This window comes from Hyla sarda, chromosome 7 (assembly GCF_029499605.1).
Source record: "Hyla sarda isolate aHylSar1 chromosome 7, aHylSar1.hap1, whole genome shotgun sequence".
In the NCBI taxonomy this organism is placed as follows: domain Eukaryota; kingdom Metazoa; phylum Chordata; class Amphibia; order Anura; family Hylidae; genus Hyla; species Hyla sarda.
Window position 1 is genome coordinate 116,704,396 of NC_079195.1, and position 15,907 is coordinate 116,720,302.

Here is a 15,907-nt window from a genome sequence, read left to right on the forward strand (position 1 = left end):
GGGCACAGTCATGTGAGAACAAAAGACTGTTCTCACAAAGAAGGAACCACACAACTGTACTGGTATGCTGAAACTGAAAGATTTCCCTTGACTGAATCTAAGGGGCCTAGGCCAACCTAGAAAAGAATCCCATAGCATTATCCTTCTGTTAATCTTTACAGTTGGCACAATGTAGTCAGGCAGGTACTATTTTGATAGCATTCACCAAACTCATGCTCATCAATTAGACTGCCAGATAGAGAACTGCGACTCACTCCACAGAACACATTTCCACTGCTCCAGAGTCCAGTGGCGGTGTGCTTTATATCACTGCATCTGGTATTGTTCTTTGGTTTGCAAGTAGCTGCTCGACCACAGAAACCCAACTTGTGAAGCTTACAGCAGGGCAGCGTTTGTTCTTATTTTAATGCCAGATGAGACTTGGAACTGAGCAGTTATTGAGTCAGCAGTGTGTTGGCAACTTTCATGCACTAAGTGCCGCAGCATTCTCTGGTTCTGCCCACTTCCCCTACCTTTGTTTAGTTTCCACTCCGTGGCTGCTTTGCTTTCGTTCTTTACAACAGATGGTGGAAAATCATTTGCAACTTTTTCTATTTCTTTTATAATTTCCAGTTTTAATTGTGCAAAATGTATCAGTGTTTTGTGATGTATGCTGTATAAACACTGAGGGAAAAAATTACCAACTTTTTTTTTATTAAAAAAAAAATAATAAGTCATTAAATGTGGCTAAACCTCATACTAAAGGCCGGGTTCACACTGCAGAATCGGAGATTCCAAGTGTGGGCAGCGGCGACGAGTGTCGACTGAATCACTTGGCGCTAGGACTGAGCAGACATTACCATCCCCATAGACTGCATTGTCTGCAGAACAGATTCAGCAAGAACACTGAACGACTTCAATGTTCTGGTGGGATTTTTCCTATGGATTTTCCGGGTGGAAAGTCAGTCTGGAAAAATCCGCAGTGTGCGGAATCCCATTGCCATCAATGGGACTGTGCTGCACTGGAATTTCAAAACGGAATACCATTTGGAAATTCCATAGCTGCCCAAAGCGTGCTGGTGGGCCAGGAGTTAAAGAACCTAGTTGCTCTGGGCAACGGCTCCACTGTCCCTTGCACAAGGTTTGATAAATCTCTCTATGATTTATTCAACCCTTAAAAAATACAAGCAGAAGCAACCAGCTTAAATAAATATTTGTTTAGGACACCACTTTATTAGATAAAGGACAGTGGTAGTTCAGCAGTAAAACATTTATTTCCCTCTATTTGAATATGTAGTTTTTCTGTTCTGGAGGTGCCTTATCAGGATCGCCGCCATATTCCAAGTAGAGGTTGTCATAAGGATATTGCTTGGGAGCCTAGAAGGAAAAACAGGCAAATATATTAAAAAGTATACTAGAGTATATAATAGAGAGAAAAGTCAAATCAATATCTTTGCCTTTAGAACAGCATCAATTCTTCTAGCTACACAGTTACACAGACTGGGATTTTGTAGGATTAGGGTGCTCTTACACAGTGCAGCAAAATGTATGCATAGTAAACCTTACAGCTGTTTCAATATATGCTAGACTATTGACAAAACACAATTCACCTGAAATTTCACAAATCCAAAAAAGGAAAAAGTAGCATCTGTTTTTTTTTTTCCGCTTCAAAACAGCACTGCATAAGCACAAAGGGGAGATTTATCAAAACCTGTGCAGAGGAAGAGTTGTGCAGTTGTCCATAGTAACCAATCAGATCGCTTCTTTCATTTTTTAAAGAGGCCTGTGAAAAATGAAAGAAGCGATCTGATAGGTTGCTATGGGCAACTGCACCACTATTCCTCTACACAGCTTTTGATAAATCTGCCCCAAAGTCAAGCAGCTCAACTGTGCACGAAAACCAAGGAACTTGGTTGCAGAAAAATGGCAGCAGGTGCTCTGAACAAAAGGTGACTTATTTGGGTATAACCGAAGACAGTTTGTTCTCCAAAGGGCTGGAGAGTGGTACAATAATAAGTGTCTGCAGGAAACCATGAAGAGGGTTCTTGCACGTATGGGGTTGCATAAAAAAAATAAGTTATGGATTTGATCCAGCCTATGGTTGTCCTCAATGCTGAGACATACAGGCAGATACTTATCCATAATGCAATACCATCAGGGAGGCATCTGGCTGCCGTGAATTATTCTGCAGCAGGACAATGCCCCCGAACATACAGCCAAAGTCATTTAAACTTATTTTCAGCAAATAGAAGAACAAAGAGTCCTGGAAGGGATGATATGACCCCCACAAATACAGGATCTCAATGTCATATCTGGGATTACATAAAAAGAGACAGAAGGATTTGGGCAAGCCTACATCCACGTAAGATTTCTGGTCAGTTCTCCAATATGTTTGGAACAACTTCCCTGCAGAGTTCCTTTAAAAAACTTAGATGTATTGATGCTGTTTGCCCTGTATGACTTATTCCAGAGGTCAGACCCTCAGAGTTGTAGAATGGAGCCCTGACTTGCCCCGCTGAGTGGGTCAGCACGTGGTCTATTTATTGTCTATAGGAGTGCTAGAGATGCCAGAGCCATGTACTTCAGCATCTCTCCTAGAGACAATGAATGGAGCATGTGCCAACCTACCGCTCCATTCAGCAGGGTTCAGCAGAGTCAGGGCTCTGTTCTTTAAGATAGACAGAGGTCCCAGAGATCAGAAACCTATCCCCTATCTTGCACCTCATTGGCGGTTCAAGAGTTGAACCTGCTTGCAGATTTTTCAAACCAAAGAAAAAACCCCACAAAATACATGGAACTGTTCAAACTGTTTAAGCAAAATAGTAATTATAAACGCATGATAAGCAGTACCTGTCATGAAACAAACTAACTCCCACTATGTACCCCAACTACAGCTAACCCCTGCCCTTAGTTATTTTTTTTAAGAGCTTTATAAAGCTCTGTTTCATACCTGTCTTTCTGCTCACATACAGTGAGCTGCCGGCAGGAGAATGTGGGTGTGCCCCAGCAGGCACAACGTCATTGAAGCCTGCTGGGGGGACCGCTTCTGCCCTCACATCTCTACTGCACTCGGTCAGAAGCGTGCAAAGATGCTCAGCCTATGGCATGGCAGGCTGCTCTGGGGTCTCCTCCTCATTTAGCACAGCACTGGCTGTACAGGGAGGAGTATAGGAGTGAGACCTGCCGTGCGAGCCGAGCTGCCTGCTGAGAAAATATACAATATGGTGGGTGGCCATAATATTACTGTAAAAAATATGACTGCTGACACGGCCGGCCATGTCAGGAGCGCACCATGCTACGGGCACAGCGCTCACTCCCACCTGTCCTCCTAAGAATCATAACACTTATTATTCTATCCACAAAGCCATATAAGGGCTTGTGATTTCTGCGCAACAGATAGGGTTAATGGCGGGCAACAGCTTGATCACCAAGGTCCACAATTGCCGGTGGGTCCCTGGCAGCTGATAGACGTGACCTGCACTCTTTAAAGCGAAAGCAGCTTCTGTGGTCGCTTCAGAGTCCTGTTTCGTGATTTAAGTTTAGTCTTGAAACAAGATAAAAACAGGTTTAAGTGGGAATGTCATGTTCCTTTTAAAACAGCCACAAGAGTTTGTATTCTAAAGTTATTACAATGCACATTTATTAGACATCATGTTAATTATAAAATACTCACCACAGGTGAATATGATGGAAAGACATGTCCAAGGTAGAACATGGCAAACATTGTGCCAAGGAATGCAACCAAAACTTTACACATGGTATTAAATGGGGTAGGGGTAGGGGATGTATCAACTCTGACACGGATGAACTTGTCAAAGTCCCAGTGCAGCTAAAAGAGAAAAAAAAAATTTGCTAAAACTAATGAAACATTAAGAAGTGTCATTCAAATCAACTTTTGACATATAACAGAGACATGTCAAGAGTTTTGATTGGGGTCTAAGTGCTAATACTGCCACCAATGATTAGAACAAGCTGGGACAAGTACGCAGTGTAGAGCTGGATAGTATGACCAAATATGTGTATCACGGTATTTTTGTAACTTATGGTGGTTCCACAGTATATAACGTTATTTCTTTCACCCCCACCCCAAATCATGTGACCCGCGAGCGCTCTTCTGCTCCCCCCCCCAACTCATGTTACCTGCCAGCACTGTTCTGCTCCCCCCACCAAATCATGTAACCCGCCAGCACTGTTCTGCTCCCCCCCCAATTAATTATCAGCCCAGCGGGGTACTACTCACATGTCACCGGCAAACACTGCCCTCCTCCTCTTTGTTGGGGGCCGCCGGCGCTGGAACTCACTGTATGCCAGTGGTCTCCAACCTGCGGACCTCCAGATGTCGCAAAACTACAACTCCCAGCATGCCCGGACAGCCAACGGCTTCTTACATGACAGTGGGCTCAGCCTATCACTGGCCGGGGCGGGACATAACTCCAGCTGGTGATAGGCTGACGGCTGTCCGACGTTCCAGTCCCCAGCGTAAGGCCAGATCTAGGTAAGTTAAAGTTTATTTTCTTTATCTTTTGCAGCCCGGGCATAGGGATACAGCGTACAGCAGTGGTCTCAAACCTGCGGACCTCCAGCTGTTGCAAAACTACAACTCCCAGCATGCCCGGACAGCCATTGGCTGTCTGGGCATGCTGGGAGTTGTAGTTTTGCAACATCTGGCGGTCCACAGGTTGGAGACCACTGGCGTACAGCGAGTTCCAGCGCCGGTGGCCCCCAACAAAGAGGAGGAGGGCAGTGTTTGTGGGTGACATATGTGAGTAGTACCCCGCTGGGCTGATAATTAATTGGGGTGAGCAGAACAGCGCTGGTGAGTCACATATGATTAGTTCCCCGATGTGGGGACAGCGCTGCGCTGGGCCGATAATTCATTCCCAAGGGGAAGGGGCCAAACCGGTATTGCGGTATGGGAAAAATTCATATCGTGCAGCCCAAAAATTTTGGTATGAACCGGTATTCCGCCCAGCCCTAACGCAGTGGCTGTGAGACAGGTAATGAAGCTTCCACACTTATTCTACTTATAGGTGGGGTCTCAGTACTGAGACCAAGACCAATCAACACTTTTTACATGCCCAGTTTTTTTGAAAGGACAGGGACACTTTAAACACACCTGTTAGAACTAACTAGTATTAAAACGTTTGTCACTTAAACTTTTGACATGTCAAAAGTTTCGATCACACTGGGTCTCCGTCCTGAGACCAACTTCAATCGTCAGTCGTAAAAAGCCTGAAAAGCCGGCAGATCCAATACATTACATAGTGGGAGATTTATCAAAACATGTATAGAGGAAGAGGGGTGCAGTTGCCCAAATCAACCAGTTTGCTTCTTTCATGTTTGAAGAGGCCTGTGAAAAACTAAATTAGCAATTTAAGTGGTTGCTATGGACAACTGCACCACTTTTCCTCTATACAGATTTTGCTAGATCTCCCCCATGCCAGTTAACTAATATTCTTGTATTCCAGGTTGCCACCCTATCTATGTGTGACTCTTATACAGTCATGGCCGTAAATGTTGGCACCCCTGAAATTTTTCAAGAAAATGAAGTATTTCTAACAGAAAAAAAATAGCAGTAACACATTTTGCTATACACATGTTTATTCCCTTTATGTGTATTGGAACTAAACCAAAAAAAGGGAGAAAAAAAAGCAAATTGGACATCATGTCACACCAAACTCCAAAAATATCAGTATAGATTATCGGCCTTAACCTCCACAGATTATTGGTATCGGCCCTAAAAAAAAAGTTGATATCGATCGATCCCTAAACTAAATATTAGGTTAAGGGTGCCAATAATTTTGTCCAGCCCATTTTTGGAGTTTGGTGTGAGATTGGGGGATATTTATCAAAGCAGTCTATGTCCTGTATCAATATAGGCCAAACTACAGAGGGTTAAGCTGGTCTATTGTGCGCCTAATTTATCAAAAGGCGAACGGCTCTTGATAAATTCTGCGCACAGATTTTGTGATCTATGCTTTAGACTGTACTTAACCCCTTAAGGACCAGGTTTTTTTTTTCGTTTTTGCACTTTCATTTTTACCTCCTTACATTTAAAAAATCATAACTTTCAATTTTGCACCTAATAATCCATATGATGGCTTATTTTTTGCGCCACTAATTCTACTTTGTAATTACATCAGTCATTTTACCCAAAAATCTACGGCGAAACGGGAAAGAAAAATCATTTTGAGACAAAATTGTAAAAAAAAAACAAAACACCATTTTGTAACTTTTGGGGGCTTCTGTTTCTACACCGTACTATTTTCGGTAAAAATGACACATTATCTTTATTCTGTAGGTCCATACGGTTGAAATGGTACCCTACTTATATAGGTTTGATTTTGTCGTACTTCTGAAAAAAATAACTACATGCAGGAAAATGTATACGTTTAAAATTGCCATCTTCTGACCCCTATAACTTTTTTTTTCCACGTATGGGGCGGTATGAGGGCTAATTTTTTGCGCCGTTATCTGAAGTTTTTAGCGGTATCATTTTTGTATTGATCGGACTTTTTGATCCGTTTTCACTCATTTTTTCATGATATAAAAAGTGACCAAAAATACGCTATCTTGGACTTTTTTTTGCGTGTGCGCCATTGACCGTGCGGTTCAATTAATGATATTTTTATAATTCAGACATTTCTGCACGTGGCAATACCACATGTTTATTTTTATTTACACTTTTTTTTATGGGAAAAGGAGGGCGATTCAAACTTTTATTAAGGAAGGGGTTAAATGATCTTTATTCACTTTTTTTTTGCAACGCTATAGCTCCCATAGGGGGCTATAACACTGCACACACTGATCTTTTACATTGTTCAATGGTTTCTCCTAGGAAACCATTGATCAATGATTCTGCCGCTTGACTGCTCATGCCTGGATCTCAGGCACTGAGCAGTTATTCGGCGATCGGACACCAGGAGGCAGGTAAGGGACCCTCCTCTGCTGTGTCTCAGCTGTTCGGGATGCCGTGATCCCAAACAGCCCCCTGAGCTAGCCGGCAACGTTTTAGTTTCACTTTAGATGCGGCTTCAACTTTGAACGCCGCATCTAAAGAGTAAAAAGCGCGTGGCACTGCGATCAGTGCCGTGCGCTATTAGCCACGGGTCCCCCCCATTGTTAGAGGCCGGGCCCGACCCGCTATGACGCAGGTGAGAGCTCAAGACGTACCGGTACGTCCTTGGTTCTTAAGAGGTTAAACCTGCTCCAACATGGTCTGACATTGCGGCGTACTTTCAGCCGATGCGACTTGTCATTGAAAAGTCGCTCTTGATAAATTCAGCACCAATGAATTTTCCAATGCATTTCCGTCTAAAATAGACTAGAATGCATCATGTTCTAAAAATCCTCTAGAGCAAAAGTCGCAAAAAAGTCGCACATATTTAGACCGATTTTCTGTGCGACAAATTTAGAAAGGAAAAACCAGTCTAAATTGTTTGATAAATATCACCCATTATGTCCAATTTTCTTTTTTTCCCTCCCTTTTTTGGTTTAGTTCCAATAAACACAAAGGGAATAAACATGTGTATAGCAAAACATGTGTTACTGCAATCCTTCCCTGTGAGAAATACTTCATTTTCTTGAAAAATTTCAGGGGGGCCAACATTTACGGCCATTACTGTATAGGTTTTTTTTTTATTGAGCTTAATAAATACCAAACACTGTCATATTACATATTCCTCCCATGACCAGGTACTTACGGTCTCTCCCCAATTTCTCCTAGAGACAGCATAGTCCCATGTGTACCAGGGGTCTCTTTCTTCCTGTGATTTGTCAGGCAGCATTGGATAGTCACCATATCTGTAAGAAATAAACATAAAAACACAGCAATAATGGTAAGTTACGTATACAAGTCATACATGAAGACTAAGTCACAAGCCCCCAAAAATACTTTTTACTCAATACATATAATAGCATATGATATACTTAAAGAGATGCAAGGGATGTATATCGTCTGTCTGTTTGCAAAAAATCTGTGCTGAGGGGAGCTTAGGAGGAGCAGAGAATAGAGCGCCCGGCATGTCTGCCTCAGGAAGCTCCACTGTTCAGTGACCTCACTGTCCATTTATATACATTAAATCAGTGCTTCTCAAACTGTGAGGTAGGTCTCACCAGTGTGGAGCCCCCGAGTTGTTGGGGAGACAGTTTATACAGCAGTGCACATCCTTTTCTCTGGATATAACAATCTTTGGTTCAGAAAAAAATGTAATTATTTTGAACTAAAAAACAAAAGATTTAAAGAAACGTAAAAATTTATATTGGTCAGGATCTCAGTGTCGAGACCCCCATGATCAGAAGGAACAGGGTTAAGCTGCTTTACTACCTGGCTCTCAGCAATCTTTGTCTGGCTGCCCCAATAAGTCTAGGGGGCAGCAACACAAAGATCACAGAGTAGGGGGGCCAAGTGTTCATCCCTGCTAGTTATCCTGATCAGTAAGGGACATAGCATGACTGATAAAACTTTTGACATGTCAAAAGTTATTTGTTTTGTTTCTTTCAGAGCCAGGAACACTTTAATGTTATACAGTGTTTAAGAGACAAATAAAAGATAAATTGACTAATATTAATATTTGCAATGACCCCCATGACAAGTGGTGAAGCTGAAGCATCAGTTTGGTCAGAACCAAGCACAACCTTGGATCTCTCAAGTAAGACACTAGCAGAAAAAGTAGAAGAAGCCTTGCATTAAATGAACGCCTTTGATGGAGAGCAAATATTTATAAGCATCAGAATGAGCAGTGGTTGTGGTGAAATTGATTTCTGCTTTAATGTTATAACATGAATGGGCTTTAAATTTAAAAAAAAACCTTATGGAAATAAAATAGAGAAAAATAAAATGAAAACCAAGAAAGGATTACCTTTTTTTCTGTTAGATTAGAAAAAGTTGTGCAATAGAAAGTATAACAATTTCTGCCTTTGACTCCATTGTTTAACTGATTGATGATGTCATCCAGAGCTCTGAGACTGGAGTGTTTGATAAACTGGACTCTGATATCAGGTGCAGAGATACTGTTCCTTTAAAGAAAATCTCTCATCGGTTTCACCACAACTTGTTTGTACAGGCTTGTAGTGCGGGTGACAGTGATGAAAACAATATTTACCATTTTTGAGCCAAAGCCAGAAGTGTATTCAAAAGGAAAAGGACATATAAAGGAAGGACTTACACTTCTCATCCCTTATGAAAGGAAAGTAAAACGATCTTTACTGTGGCAACCACTAGGAAGGCCAAACTGCAACTCCCAGCATGCCCAGACAGCCAATGGCTGTCTGGGCATGCTGGGAGTTGTAGTTTTGCAACATCTGGAGGGTCACAGTTTGGAGACCACTGTTACAGTGGTGCTAAAACGTTAGCCCTCCAGATGTTGCCAAACTACAACTCTCAGCATGCCTGGACTGCCCAGGCATGCTGGGAGTTGTAGTTCTGTAACATCTGTCCCTTCAGATTTAGCAATTTTCATGAATTTTTGAAAATTGCTGCTCTACTTTGAAGCCCTCTAATTTTTTCAAAAAGTGAAAATATGTCCATTTTATGATGCCAACATAAAGGGGACATATTGTATTTGTGAATAAAAATAACATTTATTTGGAATATCCATTTTCCTTACAAGCAGAGAGCTTCAAAGTTAGAAAAATGCTACATTTTCAAAAATTTCATAAAATTTGGGCATTTTTCACCAAAAAAGGATGCAAGTAGCGCCGAAAATTTACCACCAAAATAAAGTAGAATATGTCACGAAAAAACAATCTCAGAATCAGAATATTTGGTAAAAGCGTTTTTGCATTATTAATTAGTAAAGTGACGGTGGTCAGAATTGCGAAAAAGGGCTCAGTCCTTAAGGTGAAAAAGGGCTGCGTCCTTAAGGGGTTAAACTTCGGAAAGGGGCTACTTTTTTTTTTCCATGATACTTGTCCTTTAACATGATATCTGCTTACTGGATGCTACTGGAAGGACCCTAAAATATAATATCACAGTGAAGTCTACTACACTATTCCATACTTCACTTTTTATAGAATGGATCCCTATGGACATGTTTAACGTGTTCTTTGTATGTGAAAATGTAATGTAAATAAGCTCTAAAGACACTCAGGAACATCTATAAAGGGGTTCTCTAGCTAGTGCCACATCCCCTTCATTATTTCCTACACTACAGGTTTGCCCATGACTGGCACTACTCTTATACAGAAAAGTGAAAATATCAGTAGGAACAGTGCCCATGAGAAGCTTATAGGAGTTTCCTCACCCCATGCCATCATCCGGGTAAGGTTTGTAGTCCTCTAATAACATGTTATACTTCTTGGCTGCAGCCGCTCTTTCTGCTTCAGTCTTGGGATAGGGTCCAGGTAGAAGATCTTTTGGAAGGTCAGATGCTGGAAAAGACAACACATGTGAATACAGCAGCCGGTGTGTACATGCGTCTATGCTACTACTTATAGGAGGGTCAGGGTGGATCATGTCCTAGAAGACCCCAGAAGTCAAACCATCTGTGAGCGGATCCAGCTGGCATGCACAGGAAAACATCTCTATAGTGCGGCGTTTTCCAACCAGGGTGCCTCCAGCTGTTGCAAAACTGGTAGTTTTGCAACAGCTGGAGGCACCCTGGTTGGGAAACACTGCTATAGTGGCAAGTATGGGCAGAGTACTAGTTCACCTTACATCTAGGGTCTCAGTGTGTCAGGAGCTGTGAGGTGACAGTAAAACTAGCTATGCCAGCTCTGCTATACGGAATAGAAGCATATGCACTGTGGGATTACCAAATTAAAACAAATTATACATTTATACACTGACAGCTCCAATGCTTTTGCATAACTCGTATGTGAGGTAGCAGTGTGTGTATATATATATATATATATATATATATATATATATATATATATATACACACACACACACACACAATCCTGCTGCATATATATATATATATATATATATATATATATATATATATACACACACACACACACACACAATCCTGCTACATATATATATATATATATATATATATATACACACACACACACACACACACACACAATCCTGCTGCATATATATATATACACACACACAATCCTGCTGCATATATATATATATATATATATATATATATATATATATACACACACACACACAATCCTGCTGCATATATATATATATACACAATCCTGCTGCATATATATATATATATATATATATATATATATACACACACACAATCCTGCTGCATATATATATATATATATATATATATATATATATATATACACACACACACACACAATCCTGCTGCATATATATATATATATATATATATACACACACACACACACACACACACACACACAATCCTGCTGCATATATATATATACACACACACAATCCTGCTGCATATATATATATATATATATATATATATATATATATACACACACACACACAATCCTGCTGCATATATATATATATATACACACAATCCTGCTGCATATATATATATATATATATATATATATATATATATATACACACACACACAATCCTGCTGCATATATATATATACACACAATCCTGCTGCATATATATATATATATATATATATATATATATATACACACACACACAATCCTGCTGCATATATATATATATATATATATATATATATATATACACACACACACACACACAATCCTGCTGCATATATATATATATATATATATATATATATATATATATATACATACACACACAATCCTGCTGCATATATATATATATATATATATATATATATATATACAAACACACAATCCTGCTGCATATATTATATATATATATATATATATATATATATATATATACACACACACACACACACAATCCTGCTGCATATATTATATATATATATATATATATATATATATATATATATATATACACACACACACACACACAATCCTGCTGCATATATATATATATATATATATATATATATATATAAACATACACACACAATCCTGCTGCATATTATATATATATATATATATATACACACACAAACACACACAATCCTGCTGCATATATATATATATATATATATATATACACACACACACACTCATGCTGCATATATATATACATACACACACAATCCTGCTGCATATATATATATATATATATATATATATATATATATATATACACACACACACACAATCCTGCTGCATATATATATATATATATATATATATATACACACACACACACACACACACACAATCCTGCTGCATATATATATATATATATATACACACACACACACACACACACACACACACACAATCCTGCTGCATATATATATATATATATATATATATATATATATATATATATACACACACACACACACACACACACACACACACATTCGCGTTAAGCACAAGCGCCGGTGTGAGGTGAAAAATTCAAGGAGCTGTCAGTGTGAAGGTGACTCTAGAGCTCCTGTCCGCGTCTCCTATAGAACAGTCACCGCCTTCTACCAAATGTCACCCACCTGCCCGGACACTAGAGCACTGCAGGAGGCGCCCTGCACCGGCCCCCCGTCCTGCCAGAGATGCCAGGGCAGCCCTCCGGGTCAACGAAGCCAGTAACCCGGCCCTGAGCGCCGCCATGATTTCAGTCTGCAGCAACTCTCCGCGCAGGCGCAGACAGGACGGAGTCCGCAGAAGGACAAACTATCAAAGCTTCTTCACTATTACGAAGGCCGCGTATGGCCAAGAACAAGGTATCGCGTTTCATAATGTGTTATTTATTTCACGGTGTGAAGGGTTATATTTTATCCAGTGGAGTGCCGTTCTTATTAGGCTGCATTCACACCACGTTTCCGCAATACAGTTCCCGTGTCAGGTTCTTAATGAAAAATTGATTCCTCAAAACCTGACTAAACTGTATCGAGTGTACAAATTTTAATCCATATACAGTTTGAAAAATTATGTCTGGTTGCTTCTCTTTTTTAAGAATTTTTTTATACGTTTTGAACTTTTCAATCCTTTATGAATAAAGTTTCACTTGTTTGATTGAAATTCCAAGAAAAAAAACTGTGCAAAGTCAAAAACCGTATGGTGCAAACCGGATGGAACCGTACACACATACGCTTCTGTACGGTTCATATGTTTAAGGGCGGGTTCACACCACGATTTTGCTATACGGTTTCATACAAAAAAGTATGCAACCGTACAGAAAACCGTGCCTATAGACTTCCCATTCAAATTGTATGCACCATAATGCATACGGTTGTCTCTGTTTTTCAAACCACACGTTTTTTTTACTTCAAACCACGGTCTTTGGTCCGGATGAAAAACCAAATTAAACCGTATACGTATTTTTTTTTTACATGGGAGTACAGAACCGTATGTGCGTACACTTCCATCCGGTTTTCACCATCCGGTTTTTGACTTTCCGCCGTTTTTTTTCTTGGAATTTCAATCAAACAAGTGAAACATTATTCATAATGGAGTGAAAAGTTAAAAAGTATAAGTTTTTTTTCTTAAAAAACCGATGCAACCGGACATCATTTTTCAAACCGTATACAGATAAAAATTTGTACACACGTTTTGATAAAGTTTAGTCAGGTTTTGAGGAATCCGTTTTTTTTTAAATCAAAAACCTGATACTTGAACTGTATTGCAAAAACATGGTGTGAACCCAGCCTAATACGGTTTTTCACCCGGACCAAATACCGTGATAGGCTACGGTTTTGGGTACAGGGAAAAAAATGGACAAAACCGTACAAGACGCAAAACGGATGCAACCGGATGCATCGTTTGGCAGACGGTTTTCAATGGAGAGTCAATGCATACGGTTTTCAATACAGTTCCCTGCGGTTTTCACATTAAAATGTATACGGGAACTGTATTACAAAAATGTAGTGTGAATGCACCCTAAATATTAATTATTATTTCTTAGTCTTCTTTAGTTAAAAAATTATAAAAAAAAAAAGTATTTCTGGTTAGTACAGGTAATGTTCAATAACATGTTCTCTTTATTCTGTGGGTCAATATGAATAAAATGATTTATTTATTTGTTTATTTATTTATTTATTTTGTAGAATGGAAAAAGGAGGGTGATTTACATTTTATTACGAGATGAGCTTTTATATAGTTTTAGATACATGCTTTATTTTAATTTTATGCCTTTTAAAGGAGTAGTCCAGTGGTGAACAACTTATCCCCTATCTTAAGGATAGGGGATAAGTTTCAGATCGAGGGGGGTCCGACCGCTGGGGCCCCCTGCGATCTCCTGTACGGAGCCCCGAAGCGCTGCCTTCGGCAATCTCCGGCTCTGCTAAAAAATGGTGAAGCTTAACCCCTTAAGGATGCAGCTCATTTTCACCTTAAAGGGGTAGTCCAGTGGTGAAAAACGTATCCCCTATCCTAAGGATAGGACATAAGTTTCAGATCGCAAGGGGTCTGACTGCTGGGGCCCCCCTCGATCTCTCTGTACGGGGCCCCGGCTCGCTGGCCAGATAGCGCGTGTTGACCACTGCACGAAGCGGCGGCCGACACACACCCTCAATACAACTCTTTGGCAGAGCCGAAGATTGCCGAAGGCAGCGCTCCAGCTCTGCCATTGAGATGTATTGAGGGGGCGTGTCGGCCGCCGCTTTGTGCGGGGGTCGACACCCGCTATCTGGCCGGAGAGCCGGGGCCCCGTTCAGAGAGATCGCAGGGGGCCCCAGCGGTGGACCCCCCGCGATCTCAAACTTATCCCCTATCCTTAGGATAGGGGATACGTTTTTCACCACTGGACTACCCCTTTAAGTCCCTATCGGTTTCAGTGTATAATGCTATGCCTACTGCATAGCATAATACAGTCTGATGGGCACTCCACTGATACAGCCTAGTCCAGCCAGAAGCATTGATTCAGCAGCTGGAGGTAGGTAAGGGGACACCCCTTTGTAATGACATCACATATTTTACCACAAAATGTATGGTGAAGCTAAAAAATGGTGAAGCTTAACCCCTTAAGGAAGCAGCTCATTTTCACCTTAAAGGGGTAGTCCAGTGGTGAAAAACTTATCCCCTATCCTAAGGATAGGACATAAGTTTCAGATCGCAAGGGGTCTGACTGCTGGGGCCCCCCTCGATCTCTCTGTACGGTGCGCTCCGGCTCTGCCATTGAGATGTATTGAGGGGGCGTGTCAACCGCCGCTTCGTGCAGTGGTCAACATGCCCCCTTCACGTGGGCTGCCGGGGCCCCGTACAGGAGATCGCAGGAGGCCCCAGCGGTCGGACCCCCGCAATCTGAAACTTATCCCCTATCCTAAGTTTTTCACCACTGGACTACTACTTTAACCCCTTAAGGACCGGGGGTTTTTCCTTTTTTGCATCTTCGTTTTTTGCTCCTTGCCTTTAAAAAATCATAACTCTTTCAATTTTGCACCTAAATATCCATATGATGGCTTATTTTTTGCGCCACCTATTCTACTTTGTAATGACATCAGTCATTTTGCCCAAAAATCTACGGTGAAACGGGAAAAAAAATCATTGTGCGACAAAATTGAAAAAAAAACCGCTGTTTTGTAACTTTTGGGGGCTTCCGTTTCTGGTAAAAATGACACCTGATATTTATTCTGTAGGTCCATACGATTAAAATGATACCCTACTTATATAGGTTTGATCTTGTCGGACTTCTGGAAAAATCATAACTACATGCAGGAAAATTAATACGTTTAAAATTGTCATCTTCTGACCCCTATAACTTTTTTTATTTTTCTGTGTATGGGGTGGTATGAGGGCTCATTTTTTGCGCCATGATCTGAAGTTTTTAATGGTACCATTTTTGCATTGATAGGACTTATTGATCGCTTTTTCTTCATTTTTAAATAATATAAAAAGTGACCAAAAATGCACTATTTTGGACTTTGGAATTTTTTTGGGC

The 15,907-nt window shown here is 40.4% G+C and overlaps 1 protein-coding gene across 1 annotated transcript; it reads right to left on the reverse strand.

The window, feature by feature from the left end:
• Positions 1–1,181: 1,181 nt before the first annotated feature.
• On the reverse strand, positions 1,182–12,690 carry NDUFB8 (NADH:ubiquinone oxidoreductase subunit B8). The gene is made up of 5 exons (XM_056530529.1): positions 12,522–12,690; positions 10,224–10,350; positions 7,683–7,782; positions 3,653–3,808; positions 1,182–1,356 (listed from the first exon to the last, which is right to left on the reverse strand). Exons 1-5 carry the CDS (start codon positions 12,637–12,639, stop codon positions 1,261–1,263), a joined length of 597 nt encoding a protein of 198 aa, XP_056386504.1. The 5' UTR covers positions 12,640–12,690; the 3' UTR covers positions 1,182–1,260.
• Between the last annotated feature and the right edge of the window lie 3,217 nt (positions 12,691–15,907).

Excerpts from the sequence above, each read along its gene's own strand:
- NDUFB8 (XM_056530529.1), bottom strand. The coding sequence starts at position 12,639 with ATGGCGGCGCTCAGGGCCGGGTTACTGGCTTCGTTGACCCGGAGGGCT. Across the intron at positions 10,351-12,521 it reads GTGCTCTAGTGTCCGGGCAG|CATCTGACCTTCCAAAAGAT; the intron begins GTGGGTGACATT and ends TGTCTTTTCCAG. Across the intron at positions 3,809-7,682 it reads GGAGAAATTGGGGAGAGACC|CTGCACTGGGACTTTGACAA; the intron begins GTAAGTACCTGG and ends TTTCTCTTTTAG.